This window comes from Myotis yumanensis, unplaced genomic scaffold, assembly GCF_028538775.1.
Source record: "Myotis yumanensis isolate MYYU_CA2020_CCGP unplaced genomic scaffold, mMyoYum1.0.hap1 SCAF_7, whole genome shotgun sequence".
NCBI lineage: Eukaryota > Metazoa > Chordata > Mammalia > Chiroptera > Vespertilionidae > Myotis > Myotis yumanensis.
Window position 1 is genome coordinate 83,725,894 of NW_027223758.1, and position 24,000 is coordinate 83,749,893.

At 38.9% G+C, this 24,000-nt stretch overlaps 1 protein-coding gene across 3 annotated transcripts in view; it reads right to left on the reverse strand.

Annotated features, from left to right (window-relative positions):
- Positions 1–24,000, reverse strand: part of DYM (dymeclin) — a 243,199-nt gene that overhangs the window by 84,739 nt on the left and 134,460 nt on the right. Inside the window, exon 14 of one of the 3 annotated variants that reach the window (XM_070421132.1) lies at positions 9,056–9,220. The exons of the other annotated variants lie outside the window; for them this stretch is intronic. Within the exon in view, the coding sequence (XP_070277233.1) occupies positions 9,056–9,220 (165 nt within the window). The remainder of the gene's footprint in view (positions 1–9,055; positions 9,221–24,000) is intronic. 3 annotated transcript variants of the gene reach the window in all.

Below are 24,000 nucleotides of genomic sequence, written 5' to 3' on the forward strand. Positions count from 1 at the left end.
CAGTATTTAATCCACAATGATGCTCCCTGACCTGACCATTTAAGGACAGTTAGAGGAATCCAGAGGCAATAGGACAATCTGTTAAACTATGAAAAGTATTCCCCAAATGTGCTTTTTAACTGAATGCTTAGAAACAAATTTACCTGCAGCTATTTACTCACTAGTTTTAGATTATTTGTTAACCTTTTGTCTAACTTTTTACAGAAAAGATACTAAAGTATCATTGTATATAGTTCCATCGCTATCTTTAAATGTGATTTTGTAAGTTTAGAACTAAACTTACATGAATCTAAAAGATGGGCCCCCTCCCCTCTTAATAAGACTTAACTGCTTTCTCTGCCCAGATTCTCATGCTGCCACACCACTGAGTGCTAGGATATAGAGCCCACATATTGAATTCTTCTGTCATGAATAACAGGGACTTGAACTTCCTATTGACTTATAGTATGTGCTACTTGAAAATAAATGCACCTAGGAAAAGGAATTACTAGTATCAACATTAAATACATCAAAAATAAACTTAAAAATAACATTTTAAAAGTTTATTTTAATGTGATCCGCATAAAAACATACCTATATCAATAGTAACTATACTTCTAACTCCCCAGAGTAGCTTCTGCTTACTTGTTTATTTAAAGCTAGAAGAATGACACAATTGCTAGTCACTAAACAGAGGAATGACAAGGAAGCCATAAGAGTTTTAGTCACTATTAGAAATTATATTCAGTAGCTAATTGATTCATTTTCTTCTTTTCCAGTGATAAGTAAAATATGAAACTTATCCTTTGGGTTAACAGTGAAAATCTGCCCATGTTTACTTTGTGAAAGCTGGTTTAAAACCCTTTAAAAATAGTGTTTAACCACTATTACTTTGAAGGGGGAAAAATCAAACCTATATAAAAAATTAAAACCAAACTTAGACATTTGGGATACAACACTGTGAACTTTTACAAGGATTAGTGGTTTTGAAAAAGAGACACTGCATGTTTGGAGAGTAGAAACCCGATGAAATGGTACATATAGAATTGAGACCAAATAATACAGCTTTGAGTTTCTTGTTTCTACAGTCTACAACTCAATTTTAAGCCAGTTTTGAATTTAATTTTTTAAAAATATGTTTTTATTGATGAGAGAGAGAGAAAGAGAGAGAGAACGAAACACTGATCAGCTGCTTCCTGCATGCTCCCCACTAAGGATCAGGCCTGCAACCCTGCCATGTGCCTTGACTGGGAATTAAACTGGTAACCTCTTGGTACATGGGATGATGCTCAACCAACTGAGCCACACAGGTCAGGACTAGCCAGTTTTTAAAGTATCTCCAACTAAAATTGTAAGTAGAGAACAGAAGTTCAATAATTTAAACACAAATATTAAAAGTGTATAATCATCAAATAATATCAGGCTTGTAGCTGGCTCCAAGGTGGGTTGAAATTATTTTAAGGGCAAAGTTATTTAATAAAATCATGTTATTATTAAAAGGCTTCTTGGGCCATAACTGGTTTGGCTCAGTGGGTAGAGCGTCAGCCTGGGGACTCAAGGGTCCCAGGTTCAATTCCGGTCAAGGGCATGTACCTTGGTTGCGGGCACATCCCCAGTGGGGAGTGTGCAGGAGGCAGCTGATCGATGTTTCTCTCTCATCGATGTTTCTAACTCTCTATCCCTCTCCCTTCCTCTCTGTAAAAAGTCAATAAAATATATTTTTAAAAAAAAAAAAAAAGGCTTCTTGGGAGGCAATAAGGTTAAAAGTGTGGCTTTTATACCCAGAATATTTGGGTTTTTAATACTGGCTTTGGTGTCTTCTAGCAAGGTATTGTAAATCACTCTGTGTATCAGTTCCCTCGTCTATAATATGGGGGTAATAATATTAACTATCTCACAGTGTTACTTTGAGGATTAAAATAAAATAGTTAATAATGAGAAGAATGTCCATTACAGAGTAAGAGCTCAATAAATATTAGCTATTATCACCACTACTGGACAAAGAAAATTATATGTACACTCTCTCTAACACACAGCCTTTAGGAAATCTATACAGTACATCTAAAGTTCATTTAAAATTTAATTTTTAATGACCTGCCTCTTATAGAAGCTAGTTTGTAGAGCTGTTGTGTGAAACAAGCAATCTCTTGGAGCATATCTGACTCTAGTTTAAGATCGATATAAGAACGTGCATAGAAAATGCCCAAGAAAATTAGTAACTCTTCAATTCCCATTCCAGCTCAAATCTGTAAGATGGAGATTTAAAAGGTAACAGGATTAAAATAAAATTTTAAAGTCTCAATATGTGAAATTAAAAAAAAATAAAAGCAGCTATCCATTGAGAATAATTCCTTAGGCACACGTATGGGGAGATGCATTTATCTCACATCATAATGCTGTGACATTCAATAAGATGAAACTTTGATCAGAACAGGAACTTCAGAAACTTGGATTCGACTTCCAGCTTGTGTGATCTTTGCCAAAACATTTAGCTTCTCTCCATTCTCCTTTGCTTCCTCCTCTTTTGTAAGATAGAAATAAATCATCTCGTTGTCTATCTAACGCAGAGGGACAGGATTAGAGTAATGCCATTCCTACTTTGACCAAATTGAAAAGGATTTACTCTCTCATCCTGAGCATGATGATTTAGTTACTCAGTGCTAGTAGGTGAAACATTAACTTCTGATTTACATCACCGCCTATTTAAATTCTGGAAGTCAAATAAATGTAAGGGCTGGCATCATGACGTGCCAAGGCATGGAGAGTGGGTGGAATCACTTTTCTTCCATATACGGGAAACGCTGTATGTTTAAGTCTGTTAGACATTTAGTAACCAAGAATATTTCTATAATAAGCAGTTATGCAAGTCTGCATGTCTGAATATGTACATGAAATTCCCTGCAAATGGAAGCCGTAGGGGAACAGCATCCAATTGGGAGAACTTTGTATCCATTCCAAATCCTCCATACATAGTCTAAACTTCCTGAGAAATTTCAATTTTTTTATTTAGGGTGTTCATCGTCAGGAACTGTGGTTACTTTTATACGGCCATAGGTACATCAGCTAAGACTTGAGTGCCTCATTTACCAATGAAATCTAGATCTAGTACCATTAAGAATTTCATATTGTGGTTTCCTAAGATTATTTCTTTCTTATTTTGTTTCCATATGTCAAAATTCTCATCTTTCTTGCACATTAAAATTTACTTAATAAGTATCTTTTGTTATACATATTTATTGATTTAATCTAAATTTCTTCCCTTTGACCAATAAATTGTACAATATAACTCAGTAACATTTCAGTGCAAATCACTATGGCAGGCCAGTGTAACATTTACTTTGAGTTGGGTTTTCATGTTACTGTTGGTCTTTAATAAACCTTACCAATATTCTTATAGGTAACACTAGAGGCCTGGTGCACGAATTTGTGCATGGGTGGGGTCCCTTGGCCTGGTGGGCGATTGGGGCCGATCAGGGCCATCTCACCCAATCCCGATCGGGGCGGCCAGCTGGAGGGAGGGATCACAGGCAGTTGGCCGGCTGTGGAAGGTTGGCTGTGGGAGCGCACTGACCACCAGGGGGCAGCTCCTGCATTGAGTGTCTGCCCCCTGGTGGTCAGTGCGCATCACAGCTACTGGCCGGTCATCCAGTTGTCCGGACGAAAATATTTTACTAAAGTATTTTAGTAAAATACTGAAAATATTTTACTAAACATTGCCAATTGGGTATCTATATATATAAAAGGCTAATATACAAAGTGTCCCCTCAGGAGTTCGACCGGGAGTTCGATCGCTCGCTATAGCGTGCGCTGACCACCAGGGGGTGGCACGGAATGAAGGAAGGCCCTGGCCAGCAGCCGGGGAAGGAAGGCCCCGACTGGCCCTGATCACCGGCCAGGCCTAGGGACCCTACCCTGCATGAATTTTGTGCACTGGGCCTCTAGTAGTATAATAAATGTGTATCCTTCTCCTCTAGGTAATTTTGGATTTTAAAAAAGTTCATTAAAATTTTTAATACATATAGTGATATACTTTCTTAATCCTTATCTACATTTCTAAAATTTCATTCTGTTACTACTATTACAGCTGCTAGCATCTGTAATTTATTTATGCAAAAAAACCCTACTTAGAACTAATTTTCCAGTATTGTATTTAAATTTCAAGAGGCAAATTTAATATAAAATAATTTTACTTTTCCCTCTGAATTTCTCCTGCTTATTTAGAGTGGCCATAGGAAATGTTATTTTTACATTTTTATGAGGCATCTTTCAAAGCATGCTGAAATTGCTTTGATGGTTATGATTTATCATAAAGATAAAAAAAAGTGCAAAATACTTAGCTGAGAGACAAAAGCAATACAATTCCATATATTCAAGAATTAAAGAGCCTTCCTTTGCCAGGCAATTTTACTATGCATCTATGGAAACTATAACTAGAATACTTCATTATCTAATGATGCTATTTTGAATGCTATTTTGAAGTGTAGTAGCATTTTAACAGGATAGCCATCTTACAGCTTCTGGTCAAGTAACCTCTGAAGAAGTGGTCATTATTAGACTAAGCAAGCCTGCAAAAAATTACCTGTAATAAACAAAAATCACTCAGTTTCAGCAAATATGAAGCACCTATTGTGTATCTAAGTATTGCGTGCATAGGTGCTAGGGATTGATGGATTGAAAAAGCACACATTTTCTTCCCTTGTGGGCTTACGTCTACTCTAGGAGAGAGACAGAAAAAGAAAGGACATGTGTGTGAGACAAAACATCATATTAAGTACTAGAGGAGGCCTGGTGCATGACATTCGTGCATTGGAAGGGTTCATCAGCCTGGCCTGCGCCCTCTCGCAGTCTGGGGCCCCTAAGGGAAGTCCGCCTGCTGGGCAGAAGTGGGCCTAAGCTGGCAAGTGGACATCCCCGGAGCTGTCCTTGGCATTGCCTCAGAGGCAGGAGAGGCTCCTGCCACCACCATTGCTCTCGCCAGCTGTGAGCCTAGCTTCTGGCTGAGCGGTGCTCCCCCTGTGAGAGCACACTGACCACCAGGAGGCATTGAGTGTCTGCCCCCTGCTGATCAGTGTGAGTCATAGCGACCGGTCATTCCACCATTCAGTCGATTTGCATATTAGGGTTTTATTATATAGGATAACAACAGGTTTGGGGAGAAGGGGAAACCTGTCTGAGGAATTAACAAGTGTTAAGAAATACAGAGCAGGGAAAAGAACAATCTAGACAGGAAAGAACATGTAAAAAGCTCTAAGATGGAGAAGGGGTCAGCAACAGGAAAAGATACTTGTGAGCTAGAGAATGTACCACCCCGAGGGCAGAGGGGAGCCACTGAAGGGTCTTCAGCAAGGAAGAGACCATGTGATTTCCATGATCTGAAGATGCTTGCTAGATGAGGAGTTAGGAGTGGGAGTGACGTGAGGGAGGTGTGAACAGGACAGGAGACTTTCACAGTCCAGGTCTGAGATAAGGGTGAGCTGAGGGAGAGGGGCTGGCAACAGGGACAGAGAAAAGGAGAGATTCCATTTACATTTTTGATCCAGAACTGAAATGGATGGAATGAAGATGGACGTGGGGGGGCGGTAAGGGCGGGAGAAAATATTGATCATTCTCATGTGATGACCACAGGCAACCTGATGGACAGACACCACTTACTGAGGAGACTAAAAGAAAAGGTTTGTGGAGGAAGGTTAAGAGTCCACCTGAGAGATGGGGACTGTGAGAGGTCTGAGTGGAGATGTTAACATGAATGCAAATGACAGTAGCTGACAATATGGGACTGAGCTCAGAATTTCAGCTGGAGTTATCAATTTGGGAAGCACTGGCACATGGGTGACATGAAAAGTCACAGAAAGAGATGAAAATGCCCAAGGGGAGAATTTAAGTAAAAAGAGAAGACCTTAGGATCAAACTTGAAGGAATTCTATTATTTAAAGCAATCGAGCCCACAAAGAAATGCACAAAAGGTGGGAAGAAAGCCTGCAACATGCTGTCACACATGCCAAGAGAAGGGGGCGGGGCGAAGCTGTCCACCTCAGCTGAGATCCAGCAAAGACGGCAGCTAGGTTTGTCAAGCTCTGCCCTCCTCGCTTCCACAGAACACACAGTAGTGACTCATCCCTGTAATTCTTGAGATGGAAAAATAAAACTCCAAATCCCCAAACCAAGAAACATAGTGAATACATAGAAAAGTGATTTTTAAAAAAACATTAATTGCCTATTGTTTATTCTTTCCAAGTTTTCTGATCTGGATTTACCTGTTCTATTTTGACTTACACGGCACTGAGTACAAAAGTAGTAAATCTTCAGACTGAACACATTACAGAAAATGGAAGAAGCTTGATGACAGAATCGAGTAGTGAATAAGTAACTCAAAAGGAAACCATAATGGTTTAAGCGGGATAATACATTTCATTTCATGCCACAGAAGTGGCACAGAAATCAATAAAGCACACAGCCACAACAGAATTATTAAGACAGTATCATATGAAAAATTATTACTCTGGTTTCAAATATTTATTCAATACAGATTTAGTGAGCGGCATATACTCTGACAAGACTGTTCTAAAAGAATTTTTAAAAACTCTTTTGAGAAAACTCATTCGAGCACTGTCTTAGTTTAGACTGAAGATGCAATCCTTTCAGAGCAAAATATGGCACCCGATGTGATTTGTTAAACCTCGAGACATACCACATAGGTAAAAAGTACTCCTAAATTTGAAAGTGCCACAGTTTAGAGAAAGATTTAATGTTGTGCTCACTTAGAATTATAGACCTATTCAGTTAAAAAGAAAGACAAAAGAATTTACAAAAATTCTAAAATGAGCCATGGGAAAAATCTTCTGGGACCATAGATCAGAAGATTCCCATTAACCATTTCAGCTCTTTGCCGATTAATAAAATGATACTACAATATGTTGGAAGGAGGGAAAAAGGCAAAAACATGTATTTAACTTGGGCAGTGAAGGGAGGGCAAAGAAAAGGGAGAAGAGAAACTTATAATTTAAATGTGTACAATGCTTTTAAATTTAAAATTATCTAAAGAAGAAATGTCATGTATATTTTACTAATATTCCACAACTATTTTATACATTATCTAGTTCTTGTCCATATGGATATGATTTTATACATTTGGCTTAATAGTACTACGTACTTTTTACACTTAACATATAAAATTTTTTCCATATTTCTACTTATTTTTTTCTCTATATAATACTAGAAGCCCGGTGCATGAGATTCATGCACTCGGAGGTGTGTGGGGGGGTACCCCCTCAGCCCAGCCTGCACCCTTTAGCAGTTTGGGAGCTGTCAGTCAGACATCCTTAGTGCTGCCGCCACCACCGCTGCGCTCGCCAGCCCAGCTTGTGGTTGAGCGGTGCTCCCCCTGTGGGAGCGCACTGACTACCAAGGGGCAGCTCCTGCATTGAGCATCTGCCCCTGCTGGTCAGTGCATACCACGGCAATTGGTCATTCCACCATTCAGTCGATTTGCATATTACCCTTTTATTATATAGGATTTTTAATGGCTGCATGACATTCCATTGAGTTGAGAAATTATAGTTTACTTGATCATTTCCTTATTTTGTTCTTAAATACAATTTTTTCCTTAAGTTGAGTTCTTTCCTTAGGATAAATTCCAAGATATTAACATTTTGGTGACTTTGGGTAGTTGTTTCTTTATAGCAATCCACTATTTTCTGCCATTTTTTATCTTACATATGGGCATCCCAGCTCACATTTTCAGTTTCTTTTATAGCAGTTGCATGTAAACTCTGAATTTAGAGACTTCTTCTATTTTTGCCTTTTGAAAAGAAGACCCACAATTTTCAATAGATTCTATGAGTTCTATGCCCCTACCTGCTTAATTTTATAACAAGAGAACATACTATTTCTAATTGCTACATGTCAGAAAATAACTGGAAAGCATTGCCGATGTTCTCTCAGCTTTCTAGCATCAGGCAGCAACAAACCAAAGTCCCGAGTTAATAGTAATTCAAAGAAGTGACACCGTTAAAAGGGAGGGGATGATCTCAACACTAAACTTTTCCTTGATTTCTCCTATCTCAGGCCCAATAGTATCATGCTAGTATAAGTCATCTCTGATTTATAGAAAATGTGTGCTAAAATGTCAACTACATGCCTTGGCCGGTTTGGCTCAGTGGATAGAGCGTAGGCCTGTGGACTGAAGGGTCCCGGGCTCGATTCCGGTCAGGGGCATGTACCTTGGTTGCGGGCACATCCCCAGTAGCGGGGTGTTCAGGAGGCAGCTGATCGATGTTTCTCTCTCATCGATGTTTCTAGCTCCCTATCCCTCTCCCTTCCTCTCTGTAAAAAATCAATAAAATATATATATTTTTAAAAATGTCAACTACAAAGTACAAAGCAGTAATGTCATCCTGCCCCTCTATGCTGAAGCATGATAGACACTAAACGGCAGGTGCACATTTTTTCTGATACTTGAGATTGATGGCTTCCCTCCTTCTTACTACTCCCACCATCATTATGTTTACTCTACACTCACCCATGACACGTTGCAAATTGTTGACTTTATACCTACTCTTTGTGTAAATAAAATGAGTGAGAAATATAAAACCACAATGGCTAATTTCTACCTTCTTATAAAATCACATCTGCTTAGCTGAATGAGCCTCAATAGAAACTTGGGTGGAACCTCACAGCCAGCTCTCAGATGTGCTTGCAGAGCAAGAAAGAGAACTCAAAATTCATATGCAATTAACAGCAACTGTAGGGTCTATTTCATATACAAACCAGAGCACTCCCAACTATTATAAATTAAACCCAAAGATATCCAAATGGAGTAAAGTACAGAAAAGTTCTTCCAAGTTGACATGACAACTCTGTGGTTGAAAGCTTTTCTCTCTCCCATGAAACACACTATGAAGTACTTAAGAAGACATTTGTAAGCAAACAAATCCCAGCTATTGTTTTAAAGAATTAGTATCATTTCAAATATAAATTTCCTCTTCAATCATTTAATTGGCGTGTCCCATTTAAACATGCAATTACCAGTCATACACAGCATGCAGCATGCAGAACATGGACAGCAGAGGTTAATAACCTGGAAGCATAGGCTCTGAGAATGTGAGAGCAAGTTAAAGATAAGAGTTCCTCTCCATTGTCACTGAGGCTCGAGAAGCAATGCTGAAGCGTAGAACAGTGAGAGTGGGGGAAATACAGTTTGTCCAACACATAAACATATCTCCGCAAGTGGCGGCAGGTATAACTGAAAGACAAGGGTAAAAGGAGAAAAACAGAAAGAAAGGAGTTTTCCTTTGAAAAAATAAATCATTCTCAATGTCCTCAAAGCTTTGTGTACTAGTATTTTCACTAGATAGTAACCAAGGGAGGGGGTGAGGGGGAGGAAACAACTATTAAAAGAGAATATAAAGAAGAAAAAAAGAAAGAAAATGAACAACATAATTAAAAAATGGGCAAAAGACCTAACCAGACACCTCACCAAAGAAGATATATGAGATGGCAAATAAGCATCTGAAAAGATGCTCCACATCACGTTATGAAGGAACTACAAACGAAAACAACAATGAGATAGCGCTGCACACCCATCAGAATGGCCAAAATCCGGAATACTGCCAACACCAAATGCAGGTGCGGATGTGCAGCAACAGGAACTCTCATTCTCTGCTGGTGGGAATGCAAAGTGGTACAGCCACTTTGGGAGAGTTTTGGTTTTCTTACTAAACTAAAATACTCTCACCATATGACCCAGCAGTCATGCTCCTTGGTATTGACCCAAATGAATTGAAAATGTATGTTGACATAAAAACCTGCACATAAATGTTTATAGCAGCTTTATTCATAATTGACAAACTATAAGCAACCAACATGTCCTTCAGTATGTGAATGGGTAAATAAAGTGTGGTACATCCCCACAATGGAGTATTACTCAAAGCTAAAAAGAAATGAGCTATCAAGCTATGAAAAGACATAGAGGAATCTTAAATGCATATTGCCAGGTGAATGAAGCCAATCTGAAAAGGCTACATACTGTATGATTGCAACTCTATGACATTCTAGAAGAGGCAAAACCATTTGAGACAGTAAAAAAAATAAATAAACAACTAAGAACTTTTTGTTATGCTTTTCGGCCATAAATATATGAAGAAATTTGAAAAGACACTTTCACATTTATGACCTAGTTATTTTTCTGACCCCACATTCTATTGTGGTAATTAATTAAAATCAGGGCTCACAATGTCCCTATAAAAAATAGTAAAATTGCAAAATAAAGATAATAAGTGACATGTTGACTATCCTGTCCACCAACAATTCTGTCATGCTCGGGTCCCGAGGCTTCCTAACTCTATAAAGAGATATTTTAACTGAGTCCTGGAAAGGACTCCAGGACTCAATCCACCAAAGGAAAATAAAACTTAAGAAAACATAAAAACTGTGTTATTTAAAAATGTGAGTGACCATCATCTCAAACAAATGCTCAAGTTAAAAGTACCAATAGCAAAGTAGACATCATGTGTCTCCTGATCTGATCACAGCGGAGCTTCCCTCTAATCCTGAGGAATCATCAAACGAATCTAAGTTGAGGGGCATTTTACCAACCAACCAGCCAACCATTCTGTGTTCTTCAAATTCTGAAAGACCAGGACTGAGGAACTGTTTGAGTTACAGGAGACAAAGAGGACGACTAAATTTAACGTGTGATTCTGGGATTGGATCCCAGACTTGGGGGGAGGGTGGTGGTAAAAAAGCATTTTTCCCTAGGAAAAAAAATGAGTGGGGCAAATGACAAAATTTGAGTGCTTGCAGATTAGTCAGTAGTACTTTCTCAAGGTTAATTTCCTGATTATGATAAATGTCCTTGTTTTTAAGAAGTACACACTGAAGTTCTTGATGGTTAAAGGTACATCATGTCTATAAACTTATTCTCAAATGTTTCAAAAAACAGACATGTTACAGCAAATACGGTAAGTAAAAAATATTTACACTATTTTTATAAATCTATAATTTCAAGATAAAAGTTTTTTAAAAAGTACAATATAAAAACATCAAAAACTCATTTAATTTTCATCTAAAACAGAAAGAAAACAGAACTAGTCTTTTTGATATACTGAATAATATCCATTTTAAGATTATAGGATTGAAATCTAGAGCCCTAAAGTGTCATTCTGATCTCTATACTTAAAGCTTAGGATATTAGAAAAGCTACAGCGTGGGAAATAAGCAAATGTGGTCTGGAGTTAGCCCATAAAAAACAGTCACTGTTACTTAAGAGTTGCATTTTTATAGAAAATAAAATCTCTTTAGTACCTTTTTATATGAAAATGCCCAAGATTGTGCAATGTATGGTTCTGAAATGTTACTTGATCTGGTTATGCTTCACCAAAGTAAAGTATGAAAATGTTCTTTCTAGAACAACATTTAATTCTGTAAGACATCCAAAAAACCACAAGCAAAGAGTGATGCTTAAATACAACAAGCCCAGTTAGGCCTCCTAATAATGTAGTTTACAGCACTTTAATGATAAAATTACAACATTTCCAGAGCAACTTTTTACTAATTTATTTTCTTACGTGCTTAACAAACTTAAAAAAAAACCCCACCACCATGAGATTATGATGAGCAGGTTAAATTTATGGACTATCTAAAATATTCCATGTATTCCTTTCCAATCTTCCTGTTTTCTTTTTTTAGAAAAAGCTTGTTACCAGATTCACTGGTTGATATAAAATATCAAGAAATTAAACTAATAATAAATGTTTAGAACCAATATGAAGAAAAATTATAAAAATTTACAATTGGGCATAAAAGAAGTCTTGAATAACTAAAGAGATACCAGCATGTTTTCGGATGAAAAGTCAAAATATTATAGAGGGTGCCATTATCCTCCAAAGATTCAAAGTCCCAATAGGAACGTTTGATTTTGAAAATGTAACTCTCTTAAAGTGGTTCTAGATTTCTTTTATTTTAAGGGTCCAATTTAAACACTAATAAAAGATATGGATCTCCTTCAGAAAAATGTACCAAGTCATATACACGCAAAATTTTATATAAAATTTCAAGATCCTCAGAGGGCCCCTAAGCCCATTCATATTATCTCTATGCCCCAGATTCGTGAAATGCAAGTGTTGGGCTGTTGTGTAGAAGAAGAAATAAGTAAAAGAGCCAAGAAGACTTTGAGAAAGAGTAATCAGGAGGAATTTGAGCGTGTGTTATTAAAATACATAAGGCTGTCACAAGAACAGTGCATGGTATTGGAAGAAGAACAGACATAGGAATTGATTCCCAGGTTTTGGCTTGCATACAAGGTGATGTCATTCACTGAGGCAGGGAACAGGAAAGAGCAGCGGGGCGGGCTGGGGAAGAGCAAGATTTGCAATTTGGACATGTTGACTTTGAGATGACTCTGAGAACTCAAAAGATGATTATCAAGCATCTGACTGGGCAAAGTGGTCTCAGGAGTCTGAGGATGGGTCTGGCCTGGAGATGTATGTTGAATAGACGGAAGTGGCTGAGATCACCAACAGAAGGAGTAGAGAAGGAAGGGAGTCTAGGGGTAACCTTGAGAAAGACCAGCATTTAATAGTTTCATAAATCTAGATGGAGGATGATAAACCTGCATAGAATTTTGAGGAGTGGCCAAAAAACAAATAAAAGAAGAAACTGAGAAGAGATTGCTTGGAGGAAAGACTAGTTAACAGTATTAAATACAATTAAGAGGGCAAGTAAGATGGAAAATGACCACTGGATTTAGCAATGTTGAAGTCATCACTGACCAAGAGTCCTTTTTGTTAGAAACTTCAAAAATTATCATTCATTAAAACACAGCCCCAGATATAAGACCTATCTTTAATTCCACTGATTAGCTCATTTACATGCATTAAATATCATTAAGTTTCCAGGAGAGATTTGTGCAAACCAAAAAATTTATAAAATAGGAGAATCGAAGATGGCGGCATAGGTAAACACCGGAGATTGCCGCCGTAAACAACCACTTCAAAAATACAACTAAAAGTCGGAACGGACATCAACCAGAACCACAGGAAGGCTGGCTGAGGAGAGACTCTTCAACTAGAAGCAAAAACAACAGCATTCTGACGCTCAGAGGAGGCGTAGTGTGGAAAATTTAAAGGTACGGTGGTGCGGTGGTGAGGTGGTGCGTGCGCAAAGCAGGCTGGCGGCTGAGGGCGCGGTTGTCGTTTTCAATCAGGAGTGAGTCTCAGACTCTGGGCTACAGATCCGGGCGAGTCTCTAGGGACCCAGACTCAAACGGGAGAAGCGGGACTGTCTGGCTACGGCCCCTCCGAGGTTTGCAGCGGTTGCTGGGACAGAGAGGCAGAGCCCCTGGGGACGGACTGAGAGCGGCCATAGCGGCTCCCTCCCCCCGCCCTGTTGATCCCGCCCGCCCAAGCCCTGCGCACAGCCATTTGCCGATCGCCTCAGGCAAAGGCTGGATTAGCGCCTCCCCAGAAGACAGACGTTTTCCGCACAGCTGATTCCTACAGCCAGTCGGCCTGGGGGTCAAATCCCTCTAGTGTTAACTACAACAATTAAGGCTTGGCTAGAACAAGACTGCGCACAGAGACCACAAGGGGGTGCACCAAGAAAGCATAAAAGATGCGGAGACAAAACAACATGACAGAAATGGAGGATATGGAGCTAAGAATCGCAATTTTGGGGGCTTGCCATAAATTTGTGCAGAGCCTCACGAAAACTAATGAGACCCTCGATGCTACGATAAAGAAATTAGAAAGTAAGCATACACGGACTGAAATAAAGAATATTATACCCAATAGCAGACCAGAGGAGCTCAAGAATCAAACCAAAGATTCGACAAAAAACACCCAATTGGAAAAGCAAAATGAAAAAAGAATCTGAAAGTGTGAAGATAGTGTAAGGAGCCTCTGGGACAGCTTTAAGCGGACTAATATCAGAATTATTGGAGTGCCAGAAGATGAGAGACAGCAAGATATTGAAAACCTATTTCAAGAAATAATGGCAGAAAACTTCCCCCACCTGGTGAAAGAAATGGACTTACAGGTTCAAGAAGCGCAGAGAACCCCAAACAAAAGGAATCCAAAGAGGACCACACCAAGACACATCATCATTAAAATGCCAAGAGCAAAGACAAAGAGAAAATCTTAAAAGCAGCAAGAGAAAGAGGCTCAATTACCTACAAGGGAATACCCATATGACTGTCAGCTGATTTCTCAACAGAAACTTTGCAGGCCAGAAGGGAATGGCAAGAAATATTCAAAGTGCTGAATACCAAGAACCTACAACCAAGATTACTTTATCCAGCAAAGCTATCATTCAGAATTGAAGGTCAGATAAAGAGCTTCACAGATAAGGAAAAGCTAAAGGAGTTCACCACCGCCAAACCAGTATTATATGAAATGCTGAAAGGTATCCTTTAAGAAGAGGAAGAAGAAGAAAAAGGTAAAGATACAAATTATGAACAACAAATATGCATCTATCAATAAATGAATCTAAGAATCAAGTGAATAAATAACCTGATGTACAGAATGAACTGGTGATTATAATAGAATCAGGGACATAGAAAGGGAATGGACTGACTATTCTTGGGGGGAAAAGGGGTGTGGGAGATGCAGGAAGTGACTGGACAAAAATCATGCACCTATGGATGAACACAGTGGGTGGGGAGTGAGGGTGGAGGATGGGGTGGGAGCTGGAAGGAGGGAAGTTATGGGGGGAAAAAAGAGGAACAAATGTAATAATCTGAACAATAAAGATTTAAAAAAAAAAAAGAAAAGAAAAGCATAAGCCTAATGAAACATCAAAAAAAAAAATTATAAAATAGTTCACACACAGTTTACACAGCATAAAACTTCCAATACAGTGTGGCTCTCCAAGGCTCTCCAAGAAAATAAGCACAGGGGAATCTGGGATGCACGTCAGGAAACTGCACACAGTGGTGGAAGCACAACCCCTGAATCATTTAACTCACTGGCAGCTGAAGCCATTTTTCCTGGAGCTAAATCTATTGCCAGCAATGAAGATCCTGGGAATCTCTAGTATAAAGGATTAACAGACTGGCCCCAGCACTGGAAAATACATTGAAAGGAACAATCCCGTACTCGCTCAGAAGGGATGAAATGACCTAATATCCCACTGCCAGATCTAGAAAGGAACAGAGATGGCAATAACAATAAAAAAGGGCCTCTTTCATGATAAAAGGTTACAATATAAACTTCTTTTCTGTGATTTGTTTTATCTCAGTTGCTAAAGAAATTCGAAATAAGAAAAGTCCCTAGACTTGTAACATATAACATTTTAATCAATTAGAATTCCTACTGTCATTAATGCTTGAAATTTAATCAAATCCTTTGTTGATTTAAAAATCTTCAAGTACTTGCATCCTAAATTAGCTATTTATTTTGGGATATTAGTCTATCAATAAATATTTAAACATTAATAGAAACTTAAAAGCCAAATATTTTAGATAACAGTTTCACAATGTTTTTGTCAAATTATTTGCTTACTGATTTTAAAATATTTGTTATAATCAGATATAAATTTGGTAGCATCTATAGGATTAGTCACATTTTCTTTTAGGGACAAACTTTATTTCCAAGAATGTTTCTGAGAACGTCAACTTGCCTTTGAAGACCTGATCATAGTTTACTTTATAAAATCTCATTTTCCACTTTATAGAAAACAAAGTAGTTTAAAGCACTGATTTTCATATACTACAAAGTAAAGGGGACAAGGCACTTGGAAATTAATGTCTTTAAGTTCTGTAAACAGTCAGGGTAATATGTACCAGATACCTAAAAATATTAGATTAAGCAGATGAAAATTTACATGGTACTCATTAAATGTACCATCGTCTCTCATTTTAAAGATGATGTTATAATCTATACTAGAGGCCCAGTACATGGATTCATGCACCATTGGAGTCCCTTGACCTGGCCTGCACCCTCTCGTAATCTGGGACCCCTCGGGGGATGTCAGACTGCTGGTTTCAGCCCGATCCCTGCAGGCCAGGCTGAGGGACCCCACTGGTGCACAAATCCATGCACCTGGCCTCTAGTATGCATATAAAATCTTTGGTTAATCTCTTCCCGCCCTCCTCCCTCCCCTCTGAGATTCATCAGTCTGTTCCATGTTTCCATGACTGTGCATTGAGCATCTGCCCTCAGGTGGTCAGTGCACGTGATAGCTACCAGTGGAACTGTCGAGCGGTTGCTTAGGCATTTATATATATAGACATTATAGTATGGATAAACAAATCAACATTACCAGCCTCACTTTCTATATAGCATATGTATAAAAAATATCTTTTGACTTTGGACAAAGCAACTATTTAAAAGGAATGTTGCAAAAAAAATAAAAGGAATGTTGCCATGGCTCTCCACCACAGACCTTTGCTCTGCAAATGCCCAACATAGCCATGCAGCAATGCAGAACTGGCTTGCTTCCCAGCAATGCACAGTTATGCTATGTGGCTTGAAGTTATAGTTCAATAGCATGGTGCTGTCTGCTCTACTTCTGGCCTAATAAGCAAGGTTTCAAACAATCCTTCCAAGTTCCTTTCTAACACTTTCTTTTCATGAACTTAAGAGTTTAAAGGAAGAAATCACTAACAGGAATTTCATGAGAAAATTTACTTGAAAATAATTTTCTGATTGGATTTGTTTATAATTTGTATTTTAAAAGAAGCCTTTCAATATGTCATTATGTTCCTTCTTGTGCCAAGGGAAGTGATGGATTGACAGAGCACACATTAAAATGATGACTCCCATAGACGGATGCCAAATTGGTTCCAGTGAAGGTAGAGTTGATGGAAGGAAAAAAAGACCTAAAGCACATGCTCATTACAGAAATAGCTATCAACAACAGAGAACTCAAGCCTAAAATTTTAAATTTCACTTTTACACATCATCTGGAGAAACTAAGAGACTGTTTTTTAAAAAATCTAGTCTTTGGGGGACATTAATGATTCAAAAGTGTTGCTCAGTCTACACGCATCTGTCTACACTGAATAATATGGGGTATAAACACTACGAATGTAAGGGATATATATAGGCATAAAATACAAATATATTTTACAAATACATAGGTATAAAATAGCATATTCAGCACATTTTATGACCATCAAACAGCTTGCTCACTTCTAAAGTCATTATATTTTACAAACCCCTGCTGGACAAAAAGATTTATAGCCATTATAAAATTCTTCTGAAAAATTTGAGTTCTGAGCCTTGATTCTTTAACATCATGCCGCAAATATTACATCAGTGAAGTTAGATAATCTGGAACCATGAAAAAGGGCCAATTTTGCTAAGACTGATTAAATATTTATGTCATATCCCTTCTACAGCAGAGCTGGAAAAATACACACGAGACAAAATGTTTTACACAATCCTAAGACTTGAAAATCTATTGAGGTCATTAAAAGAAGAGCAAGTGTTCATATGTAGAAATTATGCTAATAAGTCATCACCAGAAGACCATCTCAGAGTAATTTTTCAGTTGTGGTCCTGGATATACACTGAAACATCCACACTCCCTGACTCTTTCACCCACGTGGGTGTGGTGACACACGCTAAACCCACATCTGTGAGCTGGCAGGCCAGGATCCGGGTGCTGTCTGCTACAGGAATGTGGTCATCGTGAGGGTGAAGCTCACTGCTGCAGGTGGGCGGAGATGAAAAGCCTGATCGTGGTCTCCCCAGCTCAACGCTCTCATCAGCCCAACTGAAATATTAGCCTTTCTACCATAGTAACTGACAGACACATCAGGACACCTTTCCTGGGGGAACAGACAGGCCAGGCATTCTTTTGCTTCTGGGTCTTTGCACCTGCTGCCAACTAACTGGAGATGTCATTTCATCTCCTTGTCCTTCTGGCAAAGTTCTCCTCCTCCATCCGTTAAGTGTGACTCTTCCATGAGGCTTTCCCGCTCGCTTCAGGCACATCTGCTGCCTTCCCTTCTGGGTCCTAGTGTGCCTTGTGCTTACTTGACAACACATGGCATATGCAGTTGTCTTTGTTTCTATCTGCCCTCTCAACCACAACCTCTGTGAGGATAGATCTTGAATTTTTATTTTTGTTTCCCTAGCACCCAGCACCATACCTAGCATTAAGAAAGGAAAATATTTATTGATTCACTAGAGTAAACCTGACAAAAATTAATGTCCCATATTCAACGCTCCATGAGTTTTCTTGTTTGTAAGAGTTTCTATGCATTTACACTACACTGACAACCACACTGTAGGCTGGGCTGGGATTCAGAGTCATAACCATAAACATAAAATTACTTCCTTCCTTAAGAGTGAGCAAAGGGCTATAAATCACTGGCAACAGGAACTTACACAATAATTTCTCTCTAAGGCCTTAACTGCTATTTTTTAAAAATCTTAAAAGAATCCCATCATTTGTCTACTTTGCAAAAGCATACAAGAATCAATCGTTTTAATCACCTCAACCATTCCAACCAAACAAAAAACTTCCTATTTTCTTTCCATGGAATAGAAAACTGGAACACCAATATTAACCTCAAAACTAGCCACCCTGAAATGGTTCTGAAGGCCTTTACTAGCTATCACTTCATTCATTCTATTAATTACTTTATTTTGGATCTAAATCAGCAACAATCGGCAACCTCTAGAGCGAGGTGCCTTATGCAAGAAAGCGGGGGGAGTTTATTGTGGAAAGACAGACAAGCCAAAGTGCCTTTTTTGATTATTCATGGAAGGAGAAAAGAGGGTACAAGGAAGACCTATCTCATGATGAAAGGGACACAGGTGCTTATTGATCAACATCTGAATAAACAGCTATTAGTTCTCTGACAGTCCCATCTTTATTTGGTATCCTATATAATAAAAGGCTAATATGCAAATCGATAAGAAAACAAACTCAGACATATCATAATTCCATATATTTACTAATTGACAAAATAATAAATCTATGACAACGGGAAGTATAACAATAGGGACAGAAGGGAGTTCTGTGAAAAATTAAGTATCAGGAGAAAAGTATTAAGTAGGAATTGTATTACCCCAGAAGACATGTTGAAGTCTTAACCCACAGTACTTTTGATATCATCTTATTTAGAAATGGGGTTGTGCAGACATAATTAATTAAGATGAAGTTACACTGGAGTAGGGTGGGCACTTAATCCAATATGACTGGTGTCCTTATAAGAAAAAAGAGACACAGAGACAGAAGAAACACACAGGGCGAAGGCAGCCATGTGATGATGGAAGCAAAGATTAGAGCAATGCCTCTACAAGCCAAGGAACAGCAAGAACTGCCAGCATCCCCGGGAGCTAAGAGAGGGCAGGAACGCTCTCCTCAGCAGGTTTCAGAGGAGGCGTGGCTTCGCCAGATCTTGGTTTTGGACTGCTCACCAATGTCTCCCCATTGCTTTCAGCTCCCAGTTTGTGGTGCTTCATTACTCCAGCTCTAGGAAATAATGAAGTGGGCAAGATGTGTCTACTCAATTGGAAATGACAAGAACATGGTGTGGTGCAGTCATTATGACGTAGACTCCTTCCCTGTGGGCTCAGTGGCTCTCGGGGCTGAGGCGAGTGGACTAGATGATGGGGAGACGCTGGGTTGGCAGCATAGACGGGCCTTTCTGCTTGTTTTAATTTCATCATTACTTAAAATGAAGGACTCAAAAAAGGAAGAGAACTTAAACACCATCTAGCTTTTCTCAACTGTTTTCCTGCCACCGGAACAGTGGCCAACAGATGCAACACTTTTTTACTCCTGTGTACAGCTTCCAAGGAGCTGGCTCAACCTGTCTTTTCTTCCCAATTTAGAGAGCATACAGGCTGCAGGAGAACGAAAGGGTGTTAATCCATTCTAATTTATATTACAAAAGAAACAGCTACTCTATCACTAGACACAAATGACCTGCAATACCTCACACCTTGAAGAAGACTGCTCTGGTCAGCCAGCTTAAAGAAGCTTCCTGTCACTATCACCTCACAGCTCTTCCTTCCACTTATTAGTCCCCTCGGTCATCTGTTTACTTGTCTATGATCTGTGTCCCTGCTCAGCAGCCCCAGGACTGCCTGGTCTAGTAGGAAGAGAAGCAAAGAGTCAGTTACGGCACAGCACACTATTAAAAATGCCATGAGTACATGGCAGAGGGTGGGGTGAATGGTGATGGAGAGGGGAGACGTAAACCTAAATGAGGAGATAGGAAAATAGGGTCTCAGAGGAAGTGACAGCTAGGCTGAGACCTGAAAGAGGAACTGGAAGAATAACTAAAAATATCATCTCTGGCTTGATGGTACTCATGAAGAGTGTTAGAACAAAGCAGAATGAGAAGCAGATTTTCCAGAAATGTTCCTTCACATTCAAATCATACCTTTTTAGTATCCTTGATGTCTTCTTAGAGTACACTTCTGTAGCTTCCAAGAACTTGTGATATAACTATCCCATATAATAAAAGCCTAATATGCACATTGTCCCCTCGACCGGGAGTTCGACTGCTCACTATGACGTGCACTGACCACCAGGGGGTAGCGCGGAACATGGTGGGCATCAGCAACGTGGTGCTGGCAGCGGGCGGCAGTGGAGGCACTGCGGGCCCCGAGGGGCTCCAAAGAGAGCGGGACCGCGGCAGATGGTGGAGCAGGTGAGCAGGTGGCGCCAGGCCAAGACGGGTGCGAGTGTGGCCCGATTGCCCAGCTGATCACCCCGCAGACAGCGACTAGCAGCGGTGGCAGGGGGCCCAATGACTCAGGCGGAGGGAGGCGCATGAGGGCCTGGGGGCCCAGGTGCTGCCCGGGGCCCAGAGGTCAGCTGGGACCTGCCCTTCCACACTAGACGCTCGCACTTCAATCGCTGGCCAGGCCTAGGGACTGCACCTGTGCACGAATTTTGTGCACTGGGCCTCCAGAAACTTAAATAAAGGAACAAAGGGCCCTAATCGTCTCTAAAATGACAAGACTTACACAGCAGGTACTTGAAAAATAATGTTCTTTCATTCAATGTTATATGTTATAATGTTGATGAGATGAACTTAACTTGTTTATATCAATTAGCCTATGGTAAACCTGGTTTCAGTACACATAGTTTTTGCTTAAAGTCACAGAACCTTTCCACAATGTTAAGTGAGGACTTACTGTACATGTGGTATAATCAAAATCTGCTGCACAAATTTTTATCTTCCAGAAAAAAGAGTAATTTTTCCTTCACACTTCAACTGTGTCTAGGTGCTGACTTCTTTTAAATCCAAGTGATTCTGGCTGTTTGCAGCATCATTTTTCACTAAAAAACCGCTTTGATGTTTATGATCTATTATTTAAACATTAAATCGATTTATAAAGGTAAAAATGTGGCTTTAATAATTTGCAGTTGTGGTTTCTATGTTTCAGATGGTAACCATCTCAAGACAGACCACCATCAGAGCAGAATCTGGAGGAGAGATGAGTGGGTAGGACAAGGAAGCTCACGTCCTCTTCAAGCTACTGGCTGAAGCTCGACGGTACAACCAGAGGGGAATGTTTCACAATGTCCTGTACAGATGAGGATTAGGTCAACCTCTTGAAAAAGGGGGCAAGGAGTTCAAATGTTTTCTAATTTTATCATTGCTCTTTTGATTAATTTCTTTTTTAAAGAGTCAACCACCAGTGTGGCTACAACAGCCAAATTCAATGGAGAAAGGATAATCTTTTTGACAAATGTTGCTGACATAATTACATATCCATGTGCAAAAAATGAACATTGATTCATACTTTGTACCACACAAAAAGGAACTCAAAATGAATTACAGGCCTAAAGGTAAAATCTGAAACTATAAAACTTCTAGAAGAAAACATAGAAGAAGATTTTTGTGGCTTTGGGTTAGGCAAAGAGTTCTTAAGTAGGTATCAAAAGCATAATTCATAAAAGAAAAAAATTGATAAATTGGTCTGCCCCCAAATAAAAGATTTCTGCTCTTTGAAAGATAATGTTACAAAGACAAGTTCCCGACTGGCTTTTGCAAAACACATACCTGCAAAAGGACTTGTGTCCAAAATATATAAAGAACTCTCAAAGTCAAAAATAAAAAACCCAAACAACCCAATAGAAGGACAAAAGGTATGAATACATATTTCACCAAAGAACTTACAAGGATGGCAAAAGAGCAGATGAAAAGATCCTCACCATTACTAGTAATTAGGAAAATACAAATTAAAAGCTCAATGAGATACCACTACATATCTATTAGAATGGCTTTTACAAAAAGACAATACTGTTGGTGAGGATGCAGAGTAACAGGAACTCTGGGGATGCAAAATGCTAAGAGTCCCTCTAGAAGAGGTTACCATATGACTCCAAATCACTACTTGTAGACAATTACCCAAGAGAAGTGAAAAGTTATGTTCCATAAGATTTTCTATACAAATGATTATAGCCATTTTATGCATAACTGCCCCTAAATGAAAACAATTTGAATGTCCTTCAACTGGTAAATGGATAAATAAACTGTGGTATCTATACAATGGACTACTACTCTGTAATAAAAAAAGGAACAATGCACACAACAATATGAATAAATTTCTAGACTCCAAAGACTACGTATTATATGATTTCATCTATGTGACAATCTGGAAAAGAACAGAACTACAGGAACAGACTGGGGCTCAGAGGCTGGAAGGGTGTGACTACAGAGTTGCAGGGGACTCTTCAGGGAGATGAAACTTTCTTTATTGTGGCTATGATGGTAACACACAACTACATGAGTTTATCAATCCAAAGAACCGAAGAGGGAAATGTTCTGTATGTAATAAAGCAAAATTCTTAACTGTCCTAAAAAATTAAAAATGCTACTCACCTATGGTGAAACATTAGCCTGTGCTACTCAAATAAACCAACTGTATTCAAGGGAAGAAGAAAATGAGGTTAAAAGTCTAAACTTAATTCTATACATTCTGTTCAAACACAGACCATTTGTCTTAGTAAAAACCGCTAATATCAAGCCCTTTATAATCTTTGCACACTTTTACACTTTCTTATTCCATGCCATCATCAAAAATTTCTTACTACCCTCAAAACAGTACTACCACCAGATATAAGGGAACAAAATGAAGTGTTTCCTGCAATGACAGAAATGTGACTTCTCACCCAAAATAAACTATACTAAGTGAAGATAAGTTATCAAGAAAAGCTTACCACGCCCTAAGCACTACAGCAATAGCTCATTCCACATCAATATGTGTATTGTCCCAAAACAAACAAAAGGCTTATTAGTGCAGCATTATTTCTAGAGGTCTTAATGGAAGTTGGAGGAAATAGTCAATGAAACACTAAATATTTAATTCAAAACACTCATTATACTTGGTTTGGTAGCCCGAGACATACTCCTTATAATTAATAAAACAGATTGTCGCCATAAGAATCTACGTTCTGTTAGATAAAATTCTGTAGAAGGCAGAGAACAATAGAGAAATAACAGAACCAAGTTGAAAAACTCAATACCTACAAGTAGAAATACACATAAGGCAAAAGAGAATGTTTATACATTACAAATATAGTAGTTCCCCATCTTCTGTTCCAAGATCCCCCGTAGATGCCTGAAATTGCGGATAGTATTGAACCCTATGTACACTATTTTTTATCTATATGTACATACCTCTGGTAAAGTTTAATTTATAAATTAGCCACAGTAAGTTTTATGCATACATTTTATTATTAACAATAATAAAGTAGTTATAATAAAAGTTATATGAATGTGCTCTCTCAAAATACCTCATTGTACATGATAAGATGACGTGAGGTGAACATAAGCACAGTTTTCTACATGATGCAGCTACTAGTGACTAATGGGCAGGTAGCATATACAGTGTGGCTATGCTGGACAGAGGGATGATTCATGTCCCAGGTGGGACGGAGCAGGATAGTGTGAGACTTCATCACGCTACCGAGAATGGCATGCCATTTAAAACATGAATTGTTTATTCCTGAAATTTTCCATTTTATATTTTCAGACCATGGTTGACTGTGGATAAGGGACACTACTGTATAAGAGAATGCACAGTTGAAATAACTAAATGAACCTCTTAA